The sequence below is a fragment of the Electrophorus electricus genome, chromosome 19 (genome assembly GCF_041902795.1).
Source record: "Electrophorus electricus isolate QZ-2024a chromosome 19, ASM4190279v1, whole genome shotgun sequence".
NCBI classification, from domain to species: Eukaryota; Metazoa; Chordata; class Actinopteri; order Gymnotiformes; family Gymnotidae; genus Electrophorus; species Electrophorus electricus.
The window spans coordinates 1,153,726-1,176,956 of NC_137515.1; the positions used below are offsets into that span (position 1 = coordinate 1,153,726).

General features: G+C 46.8%; 3 protein-coding genes across 13 annotated transcripts in view; all 3 read left to right on the plus strand.

The window, feature by feature from the left end:
* Nucleotides 1-509: 509 nt before the first annotated feature.
* Nucleotides 510-2,294, plus strand: cdk2ap1 (cyclin dependent kinase 2 associated protein 1). The gene is made up of 4 exons (XM_027020863.3): nucleotides 510-751; nucleotides 1,293-1,390; nucleotides 1,493-1,619; nucleotides 1,704-2,294. The coding sequence occupies exons 1-4, from the start codon at nucleotides 697-699 to the stop codon at nucleotides 1,769-1,771; spliced, it is 348 nt and encodes a 115-aa protein (XP_026876664.1). The 5' UTR covers nucleotides 510-696; the 3' UTR covers nucleotides 1,772-2,294.
* A 305-nt stretch (nucleotides 2,295-2,599) lies between these two features.
* mphosph9 (M-phase phosphoprotein 9) lies at nucleotides 2,600-15,506 on the plus strand. 5 transcript variants are annotated; one of them, XM_027021467.3, is made up of 24 exons: nucleotides 2,600-2,716; nucleotides 3,794-4,092; nucleotides 4,217-4,364; nucleotides 4,857-4,946; nucleotides 5,053-5,483; nucleotides 5,977-6,121; nucleotides 6,905-6,977; nucleotides 7,183-7,286; nucleotides 7,453-7,575; nucleotides 8,025-8,434; nucleotides 9,696-9,845; nucleotides 9,978-10,065; nucleotides 10,473-10,688; nucleotides 10,818-10,865; nucleotides 10,957-11,021; nucleotides 11,182-11,283; nucleotides 11,463-11,573; nucleotides 11,740-11,879; nucleotides 11,973-12,140; nucleotides 12,308-12,428; nucleotides 12,542-12,618; nucleotides 12,904-13,121; nucleotides 14,311-14,379; nucleotides 14,499-15,506. In XM_027021467.3, exons 2-24 carry the CDS (start codon nucleotides 3,830-3,832, stop codon nucleotides 14,598-14,600), a joined length of 3,462 nt encoding a protein of 1,153 aa, XP_026877268.2. In that variant the 5' UTR covers nucleotides 2,600-2,716; nucleotides 3,794-3,829; the 3' UTR covers nucleotides 14,601-15,506. The 5 variants fall into 5 exon arrangements, with proteins under 5 accessions (XP_026877268.2, XP_026877276.2, XP_081558955.1 ...); XM_027021475.3 differs by having other exon boundaries at nucleotides 8,028-8,434; XM_081702829.1 differs by having other exon boundaries at nucleotides 9,696-10,065.
* Nucleotides 15,507-15,706: 200 nt separating this feature from the next.
* pitpnm2 (phosphatidylinositol transfer protein, membrane-associated 2) overlaps nucleotides 15,707-23,231 on the plus strand; it is a 30,977-nt gene continuing 23,452 nt past the window's right edge. For 2 of the 7 annotated variants that reach the window (XM_027021449.3, XM_027021457.3), the window contains exon 1: nucleotides 15,707-16,117. The gene's annotated coding sequence lies outside the window, so the exon portion shown is untranslated. Of the gene's footprint in view, nucleotides 16,118-18,178; nucleotides 18,320-20,928; nucleotides 21,242-23,231 lie in introns of those variants that run through there. The other 5 variants (XM_027021407.3, XM_081702827.1, XM_081702828.1 and 2 more) reach the window with 5 other exon arrangements.

Consider the following 23,231-nt stretch of genomic DNA (forward strand, 5'->3'; position numbering starts at 1 on the left):
AGCCTTGTGGCGGTGTGCACTTGACGTGTGGCCGCGACGGTAATGCTGGAGGACTGCTTTAAAGAGCGAGGTTACCCACCTGGGAACTCGGCTTTTATTTCAATACATCTTACGTAGCTCAGGGAAGACTAATTGTGAACAAAAACGGCCAATGTTTCATTTGATTTATAAAGCCCACAATAAAATGTCGATTCTCTGTATAATTAATTTTTGTATGCTACTCCTAAATCCGTTCGCGACATAAAACAATAAAATATGTCCTCGCAACAGTAAATTAATGCTGATTAAGAAACTGTAATGAGATTGTACTGTATCAAAAATATTGGCTCTAATATTATTTACCACTCCGGTGATATTTTAACTATTTAATTAACGTCGTTCTTAAAGACGTTTTTATATGGTGGGGGGAGTTTAAACTACTCAAATGAACAGCTTTTAATAATCTTTATTGGCTTTTAAAAACTTTCTGATTTTGTCAGGAGCGGCTGTGGTGTGTGTGTAGCTCCTAATCGCACTTGTGCGGGGTTTTGTCCTGCAACAGCACCGGGGTAATGATGGACTGCGCGGTGGGTGTCAATACAACTGACGGCCATATTTGCCGGTGCTGCTCTGCTGTAAACAAAAAGTGTCTGAGAGACGGACGCTTCGCCGAATTTAGGGACATTTTTATTTCTGTAATCTATTACGTCTCTAGGAATGTCTTACAAACCTAACCCGCACCAGCACATCCCGGGAACTTCGGGGAACCAAGGTAAGCGAAAAAATGCGGGCAAGCGTGAAATCTTCGGTAAGTTATGTCGAATGCAAAATCTGGCGTTACAAAGGACACCTGGGGAAAAGCGCGTAGTTTTAGTCCAGTCAGACAGCTAAAGGGTCAGATCCTCAGAGCTAGGCTAATTCATAGCCGCCATTATTACCACTGGAAAAAGCGCCTTCCTCGCTTACACTCAAGGAAATTCTAGTCGTAACGTGGTATCGGTCCTGGGTCAAAAGTTCATGTCGTTATTTGGTCAAATATTTCTCGATGGAGGCCGCCACACTGTAATAAAAACGTATCCTTTTAGCGGCTAAGATCAGCCCCGTTCCGTTTCCTCCATGATAGTCTCTCCAGGCTCGTTGATTGATCGGATTCAATGTGTGTTTTTTTTATTTCTCTTCGAGGACACCTAGTGTTCAAAGATGGTACTGCGCCCAGTTGATTCAATGCGAAAAGGGCTGCGAGAATTTCTTGTGAAGCATACACGATCTTCTCTGAAATCCTACGTAAAAAGTACACGCTTTGTCCATTTTAGGTGGGAACATTCCTTCTCCTTCTTCAAACATCTCAACAGTTCAGTCTTACAGACCAATAATAAATGATTTTGGGCCACCGTCATTGGGATTCTTACAGGTAAGTCAATCCATAATTAAGGTACTCCTTTTGTTAATTATGAATAAACATCAAGTCTACTAATAAAAAAACAACAAAAAACAACTGTTTTCCAATATACAGGGTCCAAATGGAACCCAGGCTCCTCAGAGCAAATACGCTGAACTTCTTGCCATCATCGAAGAGCTAGGGAAAGAAATTAGACCAACGTATGCTGGAAGTAAAAGTGCTATGGAACGACTCAAAAGAGGTATCGTTATTGTCTTCTCAATTTTTTTTATACATATAGTGATTTTATATTGTTTGCAAACATTACTTTTTTGTATTTTTGAAGGTATAATTCATGCAAGAGGCCTTGTACGAGAGTGTTTGGCAGAAACAGAAAGAAATGCAAGATCTTAGCAACAGGATCCTGACTCACCAAAGAGCAGAATAATTCTTTCCTTTCTTTTATACAACAGAGAGCTGCATGGCTTCACCATAACGGAGGGATGAAACAATCAAAATGTTTGCTTTTGGTAATGTTAAGTCATGCATTGGAGTCATTGCAACATCATGCAGAGAATTTTATCCTCTATGTGATGAATGCATCAAGAATTTGATCATTGCTGTTTGAGGTTTTATTTCTCTTATTACTATTATTACATTTTTTTTCTTTAAGAACAAGCAAGCAAAACTGCATGTAAGGGAAATATGGACCCAAGTTTGAAAGTGCATGGCTCTTAGAGTAGGGGGCGGCCTCTTGATTAAGTATGGGGATCACGTGAATGTTTTTGCGTTTAGATTCGGGACATACTGAGGGCAGTTATAGTACTGCCATTATTAGTCTTTTATTTATTACCTTGTGTAATAAAATGTATTTTCATGTAAAAAGACCACTTTTTGGAATTTTGTATAAATACCAATAAAAGACATTTGTTGTGTACATGGTTTCGGTGGTTTCATCCTCTGCATTGCGATTTTTGGGATATGTTTTGTTTCGTAGAACCAAATCATTAACCATGGAACGCTATTTTATAGCTTTGCACACTGAAATATTTTTCTAGTGCTTATAAATGAAGACTGTTGCCTTTACTCACAAGACAACCAATCAGAGCGACAAAACTACAGTTGTTTTCTTAAAGCATGCTGAATAGGTCAGGACTATGTCGAATATTAGATTGGCCAATCAACTTACACCTTTTGGAAGTCTTTTGACCAATAGTATGCTGTGGCGCATTTTTTTCGACCAATAGTGTTCCGCGGCGCATTTTGTCGTTGATGTATGTTGATTGAACGTTGTGGTGCAGCGAGAGGGACGCATAAGGGACGTGTCAAAATGGGAGAAGTGGTGATACAAGTTTACAAGTAAGTGCAGTTGACTTCGTGTTCATGTTGTGATCGCTAAATGAGTGTTAGTACTTTTTAAATCGGGACTGGTTTGGTTCAAGGGCGGTCGTAAGGTAATTAGAACCGCTAGCTAGCTAGGTTAGCTTAGCTGGAAGTAGCTAGGTGGGCAGCTAGCGGTTATCTTATCTTATCTTAGCCAGGGCAGCTAGCGGTTAGCTTATCTTATTTTAGCCAGGGCAGCTAGCGGTTAGTTTAGCCAATCTTAGCCAGGGCAGCTAGCGGTTAGCTTATCTTAGCCAGGGCAGCTAGCGGTTAGCTAACCTAGCTAGCTGTCGTACGTTAGCTAACGGGAAGTTCCGTTGCCACCTAGCTACGTCCCCTGGTCCCTTTATGCTAGCACCTGTCTCAGGTGATGTAGGTTAATGTTTAAGACCACGTGTATGAAGTTATCCTGGTTTATTAAGCGTAGTATACGGTAGCTAGGTGGCTGTATACGTAAATAAACCATGGCTAGAAAGGTTGGCTCGTTTGCAAAGCCACGTAAAGTCGCGAATTCAAGTTAGCTAGCGCTGACTGATGCGAAATGAATGACTGCAAGCTGTTCGAAGTTTTGTAGTTTGCTAGCTGTCTCATTAGGAATACAAATGTGCTGTTCTCCCTTCGAATTTGGAGATTATATGGGATTTCTTTCTTTAAAACTGGCGCCAAGCCCTGCTCGGCTGAGTGTTGGTGGTTATGGCTATCGCAGACATGCTCTATGCCCTAGGCTAGGATCACCTAGGCTATGTAGGCTAGCTTCGTTTTAACGGTTTAACAACAGCTGCGCAGTATGCTGATCTGATTAAATGAAAGTAGCTCGGTTTTTTTACTCTTCATTTGCTAAAGATTTTATTGTAGGAAATACCTATGATTTCCACAGAAACAGCCTGCTTGCATTTTTGTTTACAGTGCATCTCTATTCTGTTTATGAACGTTAGTCTTCGGCACATTATTACAGTTTGGTGCGACGTAATTCTATTTGCTGTAGTGTCGCACTGTGTGCGTAACTGCTTGATTGCTTGTACTTTTTATTGTTTATTCCTTGTTTCCTTACAGCTCTCAAATGCATTCACCTAGCCAGGCCGATTAAGCATGTCCACAGATGACAGCATCTCAGAGGACGTGTCCAGCTCCGTGGCTCTGAGCCACGATCAAATTAGTGCCAATGGCGGGAAGGAGAGTGAGGCATCTGGTGTGTCTTCAGAGGACACGGTGTCAGGCCTGGCTGTCCCCGAGGAGGACCGCTCTGGTGCCCTCCAAGTGCGGGCCCTGGAAGGCTTCCTCCAGGTCGCCGAAGGAGCTGAGCTAACCCATCCCTTGGACATACCAGCGCGCAACATTTCCCACAAACTAAGGTTCCTGGTTACCCCTCTGCCAGTGCACGTCTTTGTTTACGGTTTTCGAACACCCTCCAGATATTATTCATGTTGAGGAAAGGAGAAAAACCCTTTTTGTTGTTGTCCAAATCACATGCTGCAGGAATCTATGTCTTCGTACTGAGGAGGAGTTTGGCTCAGGGAGGAACTTGCCCTTCATCAACCCCAGCTCTTTGGAGACCCTTCGTGCGCTGGTGCAGGAGATCCAGAGCAGCGGTGAGACCGACCCCGAGGTGTGGAAGAACTGTGAGGTAAGGGGCATGATGTCCTGACTGTAGCTATGGTGGAAGCACTCACACTGAGATACACGACTAGGCCACAGTTAGCTCACTCCACCCCCAGACCACCTGGACGAGAGATGATGCTGAAATGTCACTTCAAATGGAAAGCATCCCCAGAGATATACAGATTAAGTTGTCTTAAGGTGGATTTAGTAGGATAGCCTTGTTTATAGCAAAAGGCAACAATTTGGAAAACTCAATGTTTTCTCTTCCATGATATAGTCCTTTTTATTTTTGTAAATGTTTAAAGTATGTATTGTGCTTAATTTGCAAGAAAATTGCTCAACACACTACTGTTTAGTAATGGTAGTAAAATTTAACAGGTTTTAACAGTTGTCGTCATTCATAATCAGTAATGTTAAAGGTGCTGGGGGTGAAGCACTCATTTAATGTTTACTTACAGGTGATAATATAAACTGGTTTTGATGGCATGCCCTCATTAGGCCATGTCTCGTCCAACAGGGCAGGTGGCTGCAGCTCTTTCAGCTGGTGGAAAAGCAATACCAAGAACAAATTCTTGCTCAGCAAGAACAGTACCAGTGCCAAATCCAGGTGAGTTAGAGAAGCAGTCGGAATGTTTTTTAGGACGTGTTGAGTATTTTTGCTTTGTTTTGGTTTTTGTTTTTTTCCTCCATGTGCTCGTGTTGTCTCGTCTCAGCTCATTCAGGATGAGATCAAAGCGTTGGTGCAGCTACAGAACCGGCCCAACCCCACCAAGGCAGAGCCTCCGGGGCACGTAACAAATGACAGCCAGAGGTGCGTGCCGGGGGCGGGACCCACATCTTCTACGGTCGACCCGCAGGAGAACTCCGATGAGGGGCCGGTGACAGTCCTGAGCAGCGGCTATGGGACGCTGTCAGCCTGGGAGCCCACGCCGGAGCCGGGACCGCCCCATGTGGCTGAGGGGAGGGGGGGCGCGCCGTGGCTCGCCAGACAGCAGGGCAGCAGTCTTGCACGTTCTCCTTTAGCTGAAACAAGCCTGCAGGTGCGGGATGCTGTCCTGAACATCTCCGCCCCTCCCACTGGCACACCTCAAGCGACTGCCTCTGCTGTGACTAGCCCCCCTGCTGATGAGCAGAGACTAAACAGGTGAATGTCAATTTTATACTATTGGGCCTTTGTCTGACTCAGCCCAGTGATGAATCATGTTTAACATGTTATCCCAAAAACATGTGACGCCAGCACTGTGCTTATTTCTGTGAGCTGGGGTAAAACAAAGTTCAAATATTTGTAATTTTACTAGAAACCTTCTCTTGTATATTGTGATCAGAGGACTAAAACCATCTCGCTAATGGCTGGTGCAGCAATTTCACAAAATAATTTATTTCTTGGCTTTATTAAGATGTAAACCAGGGCCAGTTTCTATAACCTAATGTTGAGTTGTGTAGCTGCATGGTTTACTTTAAGATGAACCATGTCAGTGTAAACATGGGTTAGATATATTTCTCCATAGGGAATCCCCCTCCCCTGTTTAAACTGAACAGAAAGAGCTTTATAACCTGATACAAAAGTTTTACTGATGATTCAGTAGTAAGTGCTAAGATTTTCCGGTCTATTCTCTTGTGTTGCTGTGTCTTGCTAGTCAACTGCTGACCTCCTGGGCCCAGAGGCAGAAACACAGGCAAAAGAGAACCAAAGTGGCCCAAAAGCGTTCACCGCCGACGAAGAGGAGAGAGGACTGCAGGCCAGACAGCTCTCCAAAGGAGCACATGGCCAGCATGGATGAGGTAAGAAAACATCCCCTGTTTTTTTGGATTCCTCTTTTGTCAGTTTTTACAAAAATGTTCAGACTACAGCATTGTGCTGGTTCTTGTTTTCAGTTGTGCGTTTTATTCCTACTGAAGAATCAAGTCTCGTAGTCGGTTCTGTAATTGGTGTTAGTAATTAGGGCTGTGTACATTACCTTCAGACTTCATTACAAAGACTGTAGGAGTCACCCTACCCAGGACTCGAACCCAGGGCTGAGAGGAGGTAAACATGAGCGCTGACCACCAGACCAAAGAGCATATCTCTGGCACAGCAGCCAGAGCTCCAATTTATCCTTCCTAAGTCTTATCGATGCGTGAATTGATGGTCACAGCTATATTGATATTTATGGATGTCAACTTGGTGTGAAACTTGGTGTTCAAGTTTGTGTAATATTAAAAATGTCCAGCAGGGGGCACCTCAAAGGGGGAAAAAAAACCCCAAGAGTTTTTCTTTACACTGGTACTTTAGTTACCCTCCCCATTGACTGTTATTGGCTTATTTGTTATCATTTCTTAATGTATTGTTATTAAATAAGAATAGCAATGGTATTTTTGGTAACATTTACCTTAATAAAAATTTTGTACAACAGTTAGGCATCATATTGTATCGTATCGTGAAGTTACTGGCGATGCGCTGCCCTGATGGTAACATGGTGTGGAGGTGTGGACTCAGGGTCTGTTTATACACAACGGTCCCTTTTCTGTTCTGTGGGGTGTGTGGTTTTTTTTTTTTTTTTTTTTTGTTTTTTTGGGTTTCTTCAGCCTGGTTGCACTGGAGTGTATTCAAAACCCGTTGCTCTGAAGAGAAGTGACAGTCTCGTGTCTGAAGCCTCAGGTAATTGCTACCAACCACAAACCTAAAAATTTCATTGTATAATTAAACATTTAGATTATAAATCTTATCTAAATGTTTAATTGTGAGTTTTCAATATCAGTGGGAAATGCTAGAAACTAAGCCTAATCTGAATTGCAAATATAAGTGTATTTTGTGGTGATGTGTACACATTCAAACTTTAATTGCTTTACTGTATTTTCCAAAGGTCTGACCTACTGGAAGTTGGAGGAGAGCGAGCTCTATCACCCTCTACCTGACAGCTTTGAAAGTCTTTCTTTCTTCCTAATGCAGGAAGTGTCTGTGAACCAGGTAAACATGGCCTGACTGTCTCAACTGTGCTCGTAGTGAGATGCATTTCTGCTCACTGCATCATATGGAGGTTTTTGGGGAGGTGTTTTGGGGTATATTTAAAAAAAAAAAAAGTTTTGCTTTTTGTGTTCTGTATTCCTGAGTTATACATCCCTGTCCCCTGCAGCCTCTAGCAGATGAGGCCAGACTCTCTCTGTCTCTAAAGGAGATCTATCAGAGGAAGCAGAAGGGAGACCCCAAAGGCCAGGAGTGGGACTCCCTCATCACCTCTGATGCGTCCTCCCTTCAGGTGAGCGAGCACCCGGGTCATAGTGCTGCTTCCAGCTCTTTACCGCCTTTACCTGCAGGTCTGCTGCGAGGAACACAGTTTAAGGTGCATTCACAAGTTCATTATGTAACTGGACGTATTTATTTGATGCTGGGACATTATGAAAGCCTACTTTAGTACATATTTATAAGGGCAGCTGCCAAAAAAGAATCGAAAAAAACCCCCGCAACCTGCTGAAATTCGAGGCACTGATAAATGGGTTGGACATTCCTGAAATAACATCTGAATAAAACATGGAGAAGCTTTCTTGATTTGATACAATTCCCAAAATCCCAGTTTTCCTCTTTGTAATATAGATCCATCCATTCTTCCCCTTCCTGAAGTTACGCAGTCATTTGGCAGCTAGGCGGATTCCTGTAGTCTGACCTAGAATTGTGTGTGATGTTATGACGTAATGGTGCACGCTACAGCAGGTGCTGCCTCTGGACCCCACGGTGCCAGCGAGGCCGTCGGAGCGCACGTCGGGCTTCACGTCACCCTCCCGCTTCAGCAGTCCGTCTCTCACGGGCCGGTCCCGCCTCTGCCCCGCTGCCGGCGTCGGCCCCGTCAGCCCAGACTCTGTGGCAGCACTGCCCAGCGGCACCGACACCGACTGCGTGTCCAATGCTAGCAGTCTGTCCACCCAGCCCGGCCTCGAGCGGAGCCCGGTCTCTCCGATCCCTTGCGCCCCGCCAACCCAGCTGGGCAACAGCGAGGACGAAGGCAGCCACACGGCCTCGGTGACGCTGCGGCCGGCGCGGCTGCCCAGACGAGAGCGGCGCCCGAGCGGCAGGGGGCCAGACGCTTCCACCTCTCTGGATGACCCCGTGGTCCTCTCGCTGTAAGAGCCGCACGCCACAAATCACCAAGACAGCCTCACCAAGTCACAGTCCGCCCGTGTTTCATTAGACCTCAGTTTAGTCACGTCTTTATTTAACGAGCACCTTTCAAAAGTGCACCAAACAGCTTTGCAGTTTAGTCAAATGATTACAACAATATTAAAAAGGAATGGTGTAAAAATAAACAGAGAATTAAATGACAGCAAACTAAGAGTGTCGGGTATGGTAAAAGGACGTGATGGAGCAGAACAGGTGCTGTCTCTTGTCCTGGTACCACTCAGTAGCCCAGCAGCTCCATTTTAGACCAGGCTGACTGGCAAACTCCATATAGAGTGCACACACAAAAATCAAGAATGAATTAATGACTGACATTTTCCAAATATTTTAATAGGCATGATGGATTTTAGCTTCACAATCAATTTAAACTGGAAAACAAAAGCTTACATGCTTGCTATCATACTGTAGAAAACAATTTGACATACAGCATTAGTCTCTTAGACAAAGTTGAAATTGAAGGAGCGTTTTCTGCCAGAAATCAGTGGGTATCTGTACTGTATGTGTAACAGTGATGAGAAATATTACACTTTGCAAGCTTCAAGAGGCAGCATATGAAAATGAAAAAAGGGGCCTGAGATGGAGGCCTTGGTGCAGGTGAAGGGCAATGGAGATGAATGTCTTAAATATCTTAATTTTATGGTTTTGGTGCAAGACGCCACTTGAAAATCCCTGGATGACAACACCACAGCTGACAGTCCAAAAGAATGGTGTGGTTAACCTGTCAAAGGCTAATAAAATTACAACTGCATACATTGCAGAATCAGCAGTCAACAGTTAATCATTAAATACCCCAAGGAGGGCAGGTTCTGAGCTATGGTGTGGTCTTAAGTCAAACTAGAATTTATCCAGAATGATGATGGAGGCTAAAAAGAAGACAACTTTCTGCAAAAGCTTTGAAAAAAAAGTTCAAAAATTGCTCTAAAATTAAGATCTGACATAGGAAGCTTGCATGTTTAAGACAGTAAGGAGCAGTTCTACTGGCTAATGAACTGTTCACAATACACAGAATGCACTTTGAAAAAAGTGTAGGACTCCTATCCAAGAATGCAAGATAACACTGGTCAGTTTAGCGCGTGGCGCTATGTAAATGTTGTTGTGTTGGAGGCTGCACACATGGAACGGTGTGTGGTAGTAACTGCAGTAACTTCCAGCTCACCTTTGCCTGCGCACCTCAGCCCCTGTGTCTGTCTGGCCATCTTCACCCAGGCTGAGGCAGAACCTGAGGGAGAAACACGCACGGCACATAGCAGACGTCCGCGCCTACTACGAGGCCGAGATCAGCACACTGAGAGAGAAGCTGGACCTGGCTAGTTTACCCCTGGATGTGGAGAAGAGCAACCAGATCTTGCTAGAGAGGTTCTCCTCTGATCTTATTCCAGCCTATTTTAGGATAATTATAAAGATTGCATCTTTTAGCTATAGTCCTCCATGCGTAATAATCGCCATGTCACCGTGCATAATGATTGTGTCACTGATGGCCACTGACAGGTGTGAGCACCTGGAGAGAGCCCTCACAGAGGCCAGCGTGCGAATCCAGGAACTGGAGAACAGAAACCGGCACCTGGAGAGACAGCTGGTATGAGTCCCAGTTCACCTCGGAAGGCCCTACATGGCCCTGAGCGCTGTAGTGTGTTGTCACTAACAATACCTTGGTGGAATAGTCAGTTAACCACACTCAGCGCTGGAGGCCATTGGCATGGTATACGTGTCGCTGCCTCACCCTGTTTACCAAGATGTTCATACTGCAAGTGTCTGTGGGCCATCACTGGGCTTTCCTGATTTCTTTGTCTTGCGGGGAGAGTGAGTTGGGCCAAAACCATGGCTGCTGTCTGGCCCAACACTCTTCTGTTGTAGTACAAGTCCATCTCAGAGTTAAAACATGGCGAGAACCTTCACTTGCCTCCCATCTAAACATCGGTGCGATCTTTCCTTCATACCTTTTTACTTTTGCGTTTCCTGTGCCGATGCTTCCGGTGGGGCCAGGCGGACTGGCCGGAGCGCTACGCCGCCGCTGGTTCGGCGGTGCGGGCCCTACAGCTTCACCTGAAGGAGAGCGAGCGGAGCGGCAGGGAGAAGGAGGCGGCTGTGTCCAGGCTGAGGAGCCGCATGCGCCAGCTGGAGCAGGCGGCGCAGAGTGCCTGCAGGGATGCCCTCGAGAAGGACGCCCACGCCAAGAAGGAGCACAAGATGCTCCAGGACGTGAGTGTCTGCGGAGCGTGCGGTCGGCTCCCGTGCGGTTCGGATGGGTTGTGGTGACTGCTGGTGGCTGGTTGTGTAGTTGTGACGTTTCCTGCCGTCAGTCCATGATGTTGATCTGATCACTTTCAGCTTCTTCAGGAGTACGACTCGTTAAGAAAGGATCACGAGGGAGTTAAGGTTAAAAAATATATACATATACAAATTACAATGTGTGTGCAAGTCGGTATTCTTCCTAAATGGAAAATGTGTTTCTCTGTTTTAAACACAGGACAATTTGGTGGTGACTGAGAATAAACTCTTTGATGCCAATGAAGAAATATCAGATCTGAAGAGGTGATTCACATTTTAAAAAGCTCAGTCACAGTTCCTGGGTCAAACTCTTCCTTAGATTATCAGTATGAAATCTAGCCTTCAGTGGAGCAGAAATGGTGTCACTGAAATAAATCCATGTGTATGCAAATGTCCGTATGTAAATGTCACATGTGATTTTTAGGATCATCTCCAAACTGGAGGCCCAAGTTAAACAGCTGGAGCACGAGAACATGGCTAAAACTCGCCAGGCTCCCAAGAGCCACACTCAGCCTTCCGGAGCAGGGTATGGACCTGAAGACCTTGCTCATCTAAGGACCTAGAGAACAGTCATTAGGAAAGACTGAGTGCACAGAATTGTTCTAAATCTTAATAATGAATTAGATGACTACTGACTAGAAACTAACAGGTACTGTCCCATCTTTCCCATGTCTTTAACTCCTTGTTTTCTGAAATTCTCTTTAGTTTATTCCACCACCCTGATCTGCTGCTGTCACCAGGCCAAAGGCAACGTGATCTGGAATCTAGCAGGAAGAGCACTGGGCTTCCCAATAAGACAGCCATCCACTCAGAAGGGTACAGTTTAACCGCTCGGCACAGCCGCCCCGTGTGAGCGCCTCAGCATGCCCTGAGCATGTTTGACTCAGTGTTGGATCAATCAGGAGAGAGAGAATGCGCATGCGAGCTGCATTATGGTTGCTAAACACTAAAGCGCTGACGTTGTCTGCCACTCCACACCTAGACGCGTCTCGCCCCCTGAAAGAGAGCGAGCTCAAGAGCAGACGGCCAGGAGGGACGTCCCACTGGCTCCGGTGATGAAGGCTCTGATTCAGATGGAGGACACTAAGGCCACGGAGGGCCGGGCCCTGGCAAAGAGCGCCAGTAGGATCTGCTTACGTTTTCTATATCCTGAACCACATATGCTGACTGATGCAGTTCTGTGTACATTCTGTGTGTGTGTCTGCGTGCGTGCAGGGTTAGGAAGGAGGAGACCCACCGTTGCATTTGTAGACAACATAAGGGAGTCTTTTCTGGAGCAGGGGGCATCTGTGCTTCGGCCCCAGAGGAGCCTCTCTCCCGAGGGCCACCGCTCCTCGTCCCTGCCCCCCAGGACCCAGAGGGCAGGCCTTCCCTCCACACCCAGTGCGTAGCGCCCACACCAGCCTAGAGCAACAGCCACAAGTGTCTGGATCATCTGTAAAGTTCAAATATCAAACTCCTCAGTCAGTGTGGGGTTTTGAATGGAAATGCTGAGGTAGTTAGGCTAGTTAAAGCTCATTAGTGTGTGTGTGTGTGTGTGTGTGTGTTAGCAAAGAGAGAAACCCTGATACAGCCCCTTTCAGCCAAGTCTAGTCCCAAGCGATGCCCGACGGAGAACGTCTCCACAGCTTTCGGTCGCCCCCTGCCCTGCCAGCAGCACCTCCATACCAGGTTTGCGCTTTCTTTCCTCCTGAACAGAGCCTTAGCGGCTCCACACAGCCTCCCGTGGCTTATTTGGGCTTTGCTCTGCTGCACGTCCTAACACAAGTCGCCTCTGTGCTCAGGTTCAGTTGGCACTTGGATAAGAGAGGTTCCAGCGCCGGTGCGAGACTGCGCTTCACGCCCACGGAGGGATCAGAAGGTGCTTCTGCCTTTTTGCATTCGTTTTCATTCAGTTTTTTTTTTTTTTTTTTATCCAAAGCAAGTTGTGCCCTGATTTCAAGCATTTAGGGATTCTGTAGGTGTGTTGATGATACTACTGTCCCACTACCCTCAATGTCCCACATTTTGAGTTCAGCTGTTTGACCTACAGTAGTTTTATTTAAAGCTCAGCGCTAGTGCTTAACAGGGCTAACAGCTAATGAATGCTAGTACTAATGACACCTGTGAACATGGTGGGAATTTTTTTCTTTGTCGTTTCCCACAGCTAATGCACAGTCTGGCATGGGGTGGGCAGAGCCTACTGGAAGCAGTGACGTGGAGGAGCTGACCATGCCCCCCGGGCAGGAGGAGCAGACGGCTGCAGATGCGTCCCTACTTCCCCACGACCCCGGTGATGAGGCCAGCCTCTCCTATCACTCTCGCGTCCGCTCCCTGGCAGACGCTGAAAGGCTGTTTGACGAGCTCACGCAGGAGAAACAGCAGGTGAGCCTCGATTTTTGTGCTTTTGTCTGGATCCTGTACCGTGGTAATTTGTCACCGGTTGTAACCTGCCTCCTGGCCCCTGCAGCCTGTACAATCAGTGACACCCCACCCACATGAAACTTTCTTTTGGTTGGTATTTTTATAAGATCTTTTATGTACACTTGTTTGGTCTGCTGTTCAATTTTAATCAGTCTAGTGAACCATTTAAAAATGAGACAGGATTACTAATTACATAGAGAAGAGAGCTTTCCTTAATGTTTTCACTTGGTTGTCATTTCTGATCTGCTGTCTGGACAACTTTGTTTCCATAAGGTGTGCTTGTTAGGAAAGACAAATAAAAAGCCATCGTTTATGGTCCACATTGTTTACAGACTAACATTATGGGGCTGGCAAGGTGCCGTGGGTGTTAGCTGCACTCTAGATGGGGACGTCAGCAGGGAGGGGCCACCTTGCTCTGACCAGGACGCTAACAGGAGCTTGGGAGTGTACACTCGGAGAGCAGCGCGGGTGAATTGACAGAGCTTTTAATATAACGTGTCGCTATGTAAACAAAACAAGTTTGGCTTGGCCTCCAAGCCAGGCACCGCTCTGAGCCCGTCTGTACCTAAACGAATTGGCCACATATAAAGGCTGTGAACTGTAGCCTGAACAAGGAGAGACCAAAGCACTTCAGAAGACATGGTCTGAGCCAGGAGCTGTCCGAGGGCCAGTATGTCAGTATCTCTGTTCCATGTCCAAAACATTGTCGCTCACACACAGGCTGTGTAGAAAGGGCCCCATGGCCGGTGTGCTAATGACGTACTTTACGTTATAGCTATACAGACTTTTCAAAGCAAAAGGGGAATTCTCTCTCTCGCCCTGATACCCTCGCTCATCCCTTCATCCGTGATGCCAGCGAGGGAGTAGGATGCTGGTTAGAGTCTGAGTGTGGGTCACGCCCCCCCCGGGGTTCAGGCCACCTCATCATGCTGTATCGGATCTCTTATGCAATCTGCCTTTATTATTCATTGTGCAGAATGCCACTCCAGTTAACAATCTCTATTTTTAGAATAACCCCCCCCCCATGGTGGGAAGTAATTTCCAAGCCCCCCCTCGTTTCAGTTCCTCCCCAGTGCCGGACGCTCCACTCTTTTGTAGCGCTTGGTCTCCAAATATTTATGCAGTCTCTCTTCCCGTCTCGCTTCCACAGATTGAGGCAGCACTGAGTCGAATACCGGCAGCTGGGGCCAGGGCCTCCTTGCAGACCAAGCTCGATGAGGTACCTACAACTTCACCTCCCTCTCCATACCTTTCATAGAATATTTTTGGTTGTTGTGGTAAGTGTATTTTATGTTTCTGTACCAGTTTTCCCCTTACAAACATTTTTCTTTTCCCCAGGTGACATTAGAGAACCGGCTGGAGAAGGTGAATCGGGATTTAGGACACATCCGCATGACTCTGAAACGATTCAACATTCTTCGTTCTTCTGTCAACATATAGCTAGGAGTTCATTTCCTCTTCCAAGGACTGTAAAGACTCTCTTTTTTTAGACTCTGATAGAGGGCAGATATTTCTCCACTGTACATAATCTGATGTGTACATCTTAAATATTTCTACTTTTGTTATTGTAGGATATTTTTTATATGTTTTACTACATGGTAAAAATTCACATTTTTAAAGTATATTTTAATAATAACCACATTTGTCTATTAAAAAAAAACAAAACTATACTTTTTTATGTCATGAAATTGTATGCTTGACTCATTCAGGTTGATGTCTGTCATTTTATTGCTGATATGGTGACTGGCGAGACCGTACCTCTGAAGGTTTACAGTTCATGTTGGTTTTTAATCTTGAATTCCCAATAGTGCATTCCAGTTTGTTTTTGCCTTTTTATTCTATTCATACTTGAAACATGATTAAGTTATTGCTTGTTTTTTTGTTGCCATTTTCAGACAGAGGGGTTTTGTTGTATATTTTTGCCTTTTTTTATCCTCCCCTGTGCCAAATGTGAATATATCAAATAGCTTTTTGTTGCCTTGTCACACGATTTGAAAGACTCTTCTGGCTTGCAGCTCCCAAATGCAAATATCTACCTTACATCTCATTTTGATATTCCCATGAGCGACATAATTGCTTTTGTGACCTTTTCTGATTCCATGAAAAATATTCAACCAGCATTGATTGTTTACACACTGTTTTACAAGGCAGACCCTTTGATATTTTGAAGTATTTGTGCATCTTAGAATTGAACGCCTTTTGTAATGCATGGAAATTAAAATATTGCAGTGACTGATTTGAACTCTAAAAATGAATTAGGCTTATTCATTGTCCCTGTAGATCACTGGACGTATTTACTCTTGCACCAGGCTGCTTCTAAATAAAGAAATGCATATTTGAAAAAAACTGAGAACTGGGTGAATATTTATAATGCCTGTCAGATTGCTGATGTCCATTTTGTGATTTGCAGGACTCCGCGGTGATCTGATTTACTCGACGTCAAATTTCATCTTTAAAAGCGCCACCACTAGGGTGCGCTAGCGAGCTGAGGTTAAATTGAGGCGCGGACGGCGGCGACAAGAACTTGATCACTACTATGAAGAGGATGCTGGCTTACTGACGAGGGGTGAGGACGTAGGGGCACGAAGAGGTGGGCTGCCTTGTCCAGAGGTCGGGCTAGGACGCTGACGGTAGCTGGCGTGCACAGGAAAGGCTCGGTGTCCTGTTTCACGGAGTCTACAGCTAAAGCGCAGACACATTGCTTCACATCTGGAGTTTATTAACAGAAGCGGTCGGACGGCGCCTGTCTAGGACGGGGAAGCAACTCTGTACGCGGTATTTATTTGACTCTTCCGTCTGTGTGAATAAGACGACACGGAGGAGAGGTTACGCTGGCCAGCTAACGTACTCTCCACACAGAGGCACAACGACCTGGCGCAGGATGTGGAAATCCTCCGAACAGATGGCCGAGCTCCACAAATAGCCTCCACGGAAGAGCGGCTCGCCACGACAAGCGGGTAAGCGAGGGCGCGTGGCGATGGGGGTAAAACCCCGAACTCGCGTCGCCAGATACCCCGGGGCGCGCGCGACTGCTAACGGGCACCTGCTAGCTAGCGCTGCGCGGATGGGAGTGCGATATTAAACCGACCTCACCTGTCACCTGCCTCACCTGCCTCTCTAACGTTTATCGAATCAACACTTGGAGCCAGTCGGCTCTTTTTTCTTGGTTAATATTTGTGAACGGTAAGAATTACCAGTCAAATAGGCGCGGCTGCTTCAGTCCAGTTTGCAGCGTTGCATTGCTCGGGTCGGGTTATTTTAGACGGGTGATGATCTGGATTTAGTGACGCTGGGTTGTCCAGCCTGGACGCGGATCCCTGGTGCTGCCTGACCTCTCCCACAGACAGAACCTGCGCTAAGGGACGTGTACTCGCATAACACCTACACACGCTCAAATAGCCACAGAACTTCCTTCAACTAGTCGGCGTGTTACTTTCATCTGGTTTTACTGAAGCGCCAGAGGTCAACGTTGATCACGTGCCACTGAGACATGTTTATTTCCCATCACGGTCTGCCTGGTCCTGGAAATAAAGTGTCGCCCTGTAATATTAATAGGGAGCGTCCATGGCAGGAGGCCGCACTGCGAGGCGAGACATGCCCCGCTAGACGTGACGGTGGCGTCGCCTCCACGCAGGTGCCACTCAGGTGAGAGTGGGTGTAGGGGCTGCTGCACGGTTCCCTGTGTCAGGATCTTCATTTCAGCGGGTAGTTCGCAGAACCTTTCGGTCTTGCAAAAGCAGCGACGCCGGCGGGTTTCCCAGGCCAGGTCACTGGGGTGCGTTCCTGCGCCTCAGTCATTCAACACTGTCACCGAATCGCAAATATCTACGTGGGTGCGTTTTGTCATTTAGTGATTTCAGCATCTTCCAGTCGCACGTTTCTGGAGCAAACAGTCGAAGCCTCACTGTTTTGGAGATCAGTGTTACAAACCCCTGTCGAGCTTACGGGATCCTTGTATTAAAGTGCTAACGGGAAATGACCGCAGCGTGCCGTTATCTCGGGATATTATCTGGCCTTCAGCACAGGCGTGTCGGCGTGGCAGGAACTGTAACGCAGCAGTACATTTCCTGCTGAACGTGAACGGCCCCATGCAGGGTCCCCTCCTCATCTGGACACAGAGCTGCTGTCTTTCTCGTCTCGACACTTTTCATAAGCGCGCTTGCTTCACAGCTGCGTGCTCTCCTCTCCTTTTTCCTCACTATAGTCTGCCAGCCGAGCCTACGCGGTTTAGGACGCGCTCGCCTCGGGCGTAACGGGGTGGCGGGAGAAATGCGAGTTACCGTCACGCTGCTAAAACGGTGCCAGCGGTTAGGCTCGCCCTTAACGTAGCGCGAATGAGTCACGGCATTGATCGCCTCGTACTCCCCCGCCTGGGCCGGAATAAGGCTGCGAGCGCGCAGGCCTCGGCCACGGGCGGCGCGCGTGCGGGCCAGGAGGATCCCGCCCTGTTCCGCTGCATTATTAACGCCCCGCACAGTAAAGCGTGAGGACCGGGCCGCGGAAACAGGACGGTTGCCTCGTTTCGTTGTGGAAGGGTGAACGGTTCGGTGCAAAGCAGGTGTCCGGGGGTAGTGGTGGAGTGTCGCGGTTGTTTTCGCAGTTGTTCGTCAGGCTGTTTGGTTGTAGCACCTATGGTTTGGCTCGTTCTTGACTATCTGGAATAAGCGCGCTCAAGTTGGAACCAAAATCACGAGTGGCTGGGAGCATCTCAGCCCAAGATGATTACGTTAGTGTTTATTTTTAAAAGACAAAAAAGATGTAATCTTAAATGTAGGGCATGCTGTATTGCATTAGCAATATAATCCCATGTTATACAACCCTTGGTTTTAGAGTTACCATCACTTAACTGAAGTACAGTACTTTTGCTGGTCAGGAGTTGACAGTGTAATCAACCCGTGTGTACTGCGGACACACTATCTCCACCCAGTGAAACCATTAATAAGTGAAGTGATCTTAATAGACGCTTCTGTACATTGCGCCGACTGCTAGTGACGGACCTCCTCTGCGGTGCTTCCTGGAGGAAGGCTGTCTTCAGGGACTGGTGTGTGTGTGTGTGGGGAGGATTAGGTCTGGAACAACACTGGACGTGGGAGTCGGGTTGGTGACCAAATCACCTTCGGCCTCTTGATTTTCTGCTCTGTTTCCAGCAGCTATTTATGGTGAGCGCAATTCTTTCCACCGAGCACAATTTTTCTCTTTGATGAATGACTAGCTTGCACAAGGGGAATATTTATTTGCGCATAAGCTGTCTTTAACATCACGGTGGCTAGGATGCAAGATCGGAGAAAATTATGGGAAGTTTACTATTGAAAGAAGAAACATCAGTCAGTACAAGTTCATGTACTCGAGTGTCTCTGAGAGGTGGTGGCAGTACTCGACACGTCTCCCGTCCTGCCGATCTCGTCCTCGTCCGTTCTGCTTGTTAGTTACCGTAGGAGACCTCGGAACAGCTCCCGAGACTGCGGTTGCCATAGAGCTAGGACATGACTTCTTCACAGACCAAACTGTAAGGATGGTTCCTTAGGCCTTATTTCACAGTCAGCAGACCTGTCCCTGCTAATAGTCCAGAGGTCCTGGTGGCTTGGCTGGTTTGTGGTTTGAGCTCATGTTTTGGTGGGTGATGGGAACGCAGCCTCTCTGTTGTGCAACCACGCAGACACAGAAGAGTCTCCTAATGGGTGTCACTGCCGAGAAATGTCGCGGCTCGAATATCTCTTCAGAAGTTTACATTATTAACTCTCCCTCTATGTACTCCAGTTAGCCAGCGTCGGCGCCAACCTTCAGAGCCTCTGTTGCACCATTGGTGGTTGAAGTGTTTTGGTTTGTGTTTGCAGCTGCGTGTGGGCTGTAGTCACTGTCCACCAAGTGCAGAGCTGTTATTAATGAATGCAATCAGGAAATGGGCACTTGGTCCTAATAGATGCTTAATCTTGGTAACGAATGGCGTCGGTGCAGAGGGAGAGGAACCTGTGTCATGCCAGGCTCCAGGCACTGGCTCATTACTGCTGCACCATGCAGCTGTATATTTTCTGCACTTGGAGCCTCTCCAGACACTAATGGTATTGGTCTCTGTGTGGTGCTCCGCCACCCCCACCACGCTACTGATTAATGGTACCCCCCCCCGAACCCCAAATCTCACTGCTGAACTCCAGAAAACTGGCATTAGTGCACTACAGCAATCATGGTGACTTCTCTGGCACAGTCACCAGGGGGTTCTTGCGTTGGAGAAGCTCCTCCAACGCGAGAACCTACAAGTTTCCCAAATGACCAACTAGACAAAGTAGCGTTCAGGAGAACCTCCAGTAGACGCGTTCCGATCTCCAGTCCAGCAATCTTGTTGCGGAATTTAGGTTCTGCAAGAACCCTCTACCATTGAATGGAGACCATGTATCCTCCGCAATACGTGTGTGTTTGTTTCACACGTGAAGTACTGTTGTGAGGCTCCTCATGTGCACAGATACCACACCCTCGGTGCCTGTGCAGATGTACTTTCAGGGCTGCAGTATTATTGCCTAGCGCGTACACACACGCCTTGCTGTGAAGAACAGCCTTCCCTGCTGTGTTGCTCCTGTGGCTGGCCATCTAGCACTTCCTCTGTGAACATGTTTTCGTATATATTTGAGGGCTTAGGGTAATCCCAGCTTCCTCTTATCACGCATCATGGGGTCTTTGAATTTGCATTTGAGTTTTGGCAGGTGTTTCCTTAAGCAAAGCAGAACTGAGGTCAGCCGGGGTATTTTGGCACGTCGTGTACCTCTGAGATGTGGCCTTGTGGATAAAGAGTCCAGTGGATTCGTTCATGAGTTTAAAAAGGCATCCATTATTTTCGGAAATCCTGAAAATCCTGTTTTGTGTGTTTGAAAGTCTTCCTTCCTGATGTACAAAGTAACCTCTTGGCTCTCGTTGAAGGTTCAGCTGAAACAGTAGTACTCAGTTTGTTTCTAATAGTAAATAGCAAATTTTCATGCTTCTGTATCAGTGTTCCATTTGTGATCGTTCGACTACACAGTTAATGTTCTTAACTGTTGCTGTACAATGCCAGCAAAGTGCACACACTCATGGCCACTGTTTTAACAGCAGCAGACGTGTGGTCAGAAACTGATAACCTGATTTGCAGGATGGCTAAAGAATTGTGCATGGCAACCAACAGGCCGCCATCTCTATTAAATAAACGTTGACATACAGTGCAGTGTGATGTTGGTTTTTTTAATGGTGCGACTGGGATGTCCCTCTTGATGCTGCGTAGGGTGCTGTCGCATGCACCACTGGTTTGAAGCGGGAAAGCATCTGTTTCCCACGAGGCCCAGCTTCAGATTGGAATCTTTAATAGCTGAGTGGAGGCAGCACATGGTCTGCTTCAGCACACAGTTGCTATGAGTCATCGCTCAGGAAATGGCTAAAGTGAACGCTCTCATTATCAGGTCTGTACAAGCACAGCAGCACTGGAGGATGGACAGAACTCCTGACAGCCACCCAGGGGGTGGGGGGGCGGATTCAGGTACCTCAGCCCAGCCATACCTGGTTTTGTGCATTTGGACTTTGGTCAACCAAATTAGGTGGTGATAAATTATCAACAAATTAGTTGTCCACAGATAAATGAAAAACTTTGTTAAACAAAAAAATGTAAAAATAAATCGAGCAATAACAATTGTCCCAGAATGACTAGATGAATCGGCCGACCAATTACTCGTTAAGATGGCCGTGGCCACCCGCGAGGGGGCTTCTTAATAGCCCTGAGGGGTTCCTGGCAAGCTGAGGGGCCTGAAATGCCCTGGAGGTGAGTGATTTTATTACAGCAATCGGAAAACGCACTCTGCGTCCTATAAATACAGCATCCCTCCTCATCTGCCCGTTATGTCAGCGGGTCGCTCGCCACCCCTCCCTGTGCCGGTTTATTCATGCGAGTGCGTTTCAGACTTGTTTGCTTCCATTTTCGCCACAGCACTGAGAGAGAGGCGGCTTGGAAGAGCCCCGCGTGCAGACTCGCCTGCCGTGACGCTGGACAAGGGAAAGGCTGGCTTTCCATTACATCAACTGTTTTGGCAGTTGAGCGATTATTCTCTGCTAACAGGATAATTAAGGTGACGTCTGCAAGAATGTCGTCGTCTTGGAGCACAATCGGTCTCCAGGGCAGAAGGTGTACGTTAATTATGATGGCCACAGTTTCCAAAAACGTTACGAGGTTTCTGCAGGACGACTGGAAAGAAGCCCCCCCAGCCCATATCCTTTTTTGTGACAGTTATGCGACGTTCAGATGCAGATCACCTGAAGTAAAGCAGTGAGGTGGGCCTGCAGCAGCATTCAGGCACTGTAGTCTGGCTCACTGCAGCAGCACTTTAGGTCCAGAGTCTCAGAGTTGTGGTTTTAGTGATTTTGGTTGTGTTGAAGAGGTTGGAGAGATGTATGTGACCAACATTCTTTATCAGCCTGGGCTCCTGCTCTGAGTGAGTGAGTGTGTGTGTGTTATTGAGTATTGTGGTTTCTCTCAGTGAAGGCCTGTTTCTCAAGCTGCTTCCTGTTTTTCAAGAACCGAAACAAATTCACAGAACAGAGCCTCTAACTTGATACTTCATTCAACTTGAAATGTTATTTTTACTTTTCTGCAGTTTCGCATAGTAGCTGGTTGTACAAAAAACAAACGCAAATAATATTCAACATTTTAAAATCAATAAGCATCTTTCCTCTGTATCCCCTCAGTGAGTGTGAAATCATAAATGTACAAATCTAATCTATAAAGTGATGTTGTTGGCTTAAGGGACTTGATCTTTACAGGATTCTGTCTTATTCTGGCCCCTTGACCAGAGACACATGAGGTGACGGCGCCCACCCCTGAGGCCTTTCCAAATGTGCTAGAACTGTGTTCAGTGTTAGTCAGTACAGTAGCTGAATTACACACATTACCTTTGACGTTACCTTACTGTGAATTACTCACATTACTGTGAATTCTTTGCACGTATTCCTTTAAAGTCCTGATCTGAAAGTTTGGTTTTGTATATAAAAATGTGTTATGATAAATAAATGTTATGATTTTAAATTTCTACTGTTTCGTATATAAGCTGTCTCCTCCTCCTGCTAATTCAGAAGCCGATGAACGTCTTGTTTCTCTGGAAACTCTGTGCATGTTGTATATAAATAAACCCTCATAATATGGAAGTGCCTGAAGAGATGCCATGCTTGATGTGGTATGTTTGAGAGCCTCTCTGCACACAGCCCTCTACCGCAGGGCTCGGCCTGTAACCTCCTAGGCATTCACGCTGATGCTCTCTCCCCTCCATGCCCAGGCCCGTGTGGTGATGACGCCTCTTTTTCTAGCAGATCGTGAGTGCTACTCTACTCCGTTCTGTCTCGCGCAGCTGTTGGCTTGAGTTAGGCAGGAAGAGGAAACGGGGAGAGGAGGGAGACCATGAGCGCACCGGTAGCTAATGGGCCGTCCTTCATCACAGTCAGCCTGACCAATGTTGGCGTTGCCTCTCACATTTCTGTGGCAATAGCACTTTATAGCCCCGCCGTTAGAGCTGGCTACTGAGGGAACAGGAGGAGGGGGGAAAACAGGTTTCTTCTCATCCTCTTTTCCAGCCACTGGGTAGCTTAACTGGTAGCGCCGGGTGACGTCTGCTTAGGGGCAGATTCACGTCATTATAGTTACAGCATCTGAATTTTTCTGTGTGTGGAATGTCGTGTAGTGAGTTTGGACCTCTGTCGTCCATCGGCATGGACGGAGGTTATCGTTACACGATCGTTCTTTGCTGCTCATGGTGTGCTACGATTCTTATGTGTTTTTGACTGTGTACCGTTTGGTCTTTATTGTAGAGCTGTCTCACGCAGCTTGCTGCGGTGTGTCCTGTTGGCTGTTATGGGCTGCTCTTCTCTTCAGACACCCGATCGTGCTGATCTCCTGTTCTCTTGTGGTCATGCGCTGGTATTTGGTCCTGAAGACCTGCAGGAGCCCTCTAGGATGTCAGACCTTTCTGAAACCCAAGCCAGTTAGATACACAGACACGCGCAGATCTTTTAAATGATCGACTGAATGTTCCGTTGTTCTCCGCGTTCCTGGAAACTGCGGTGACATCG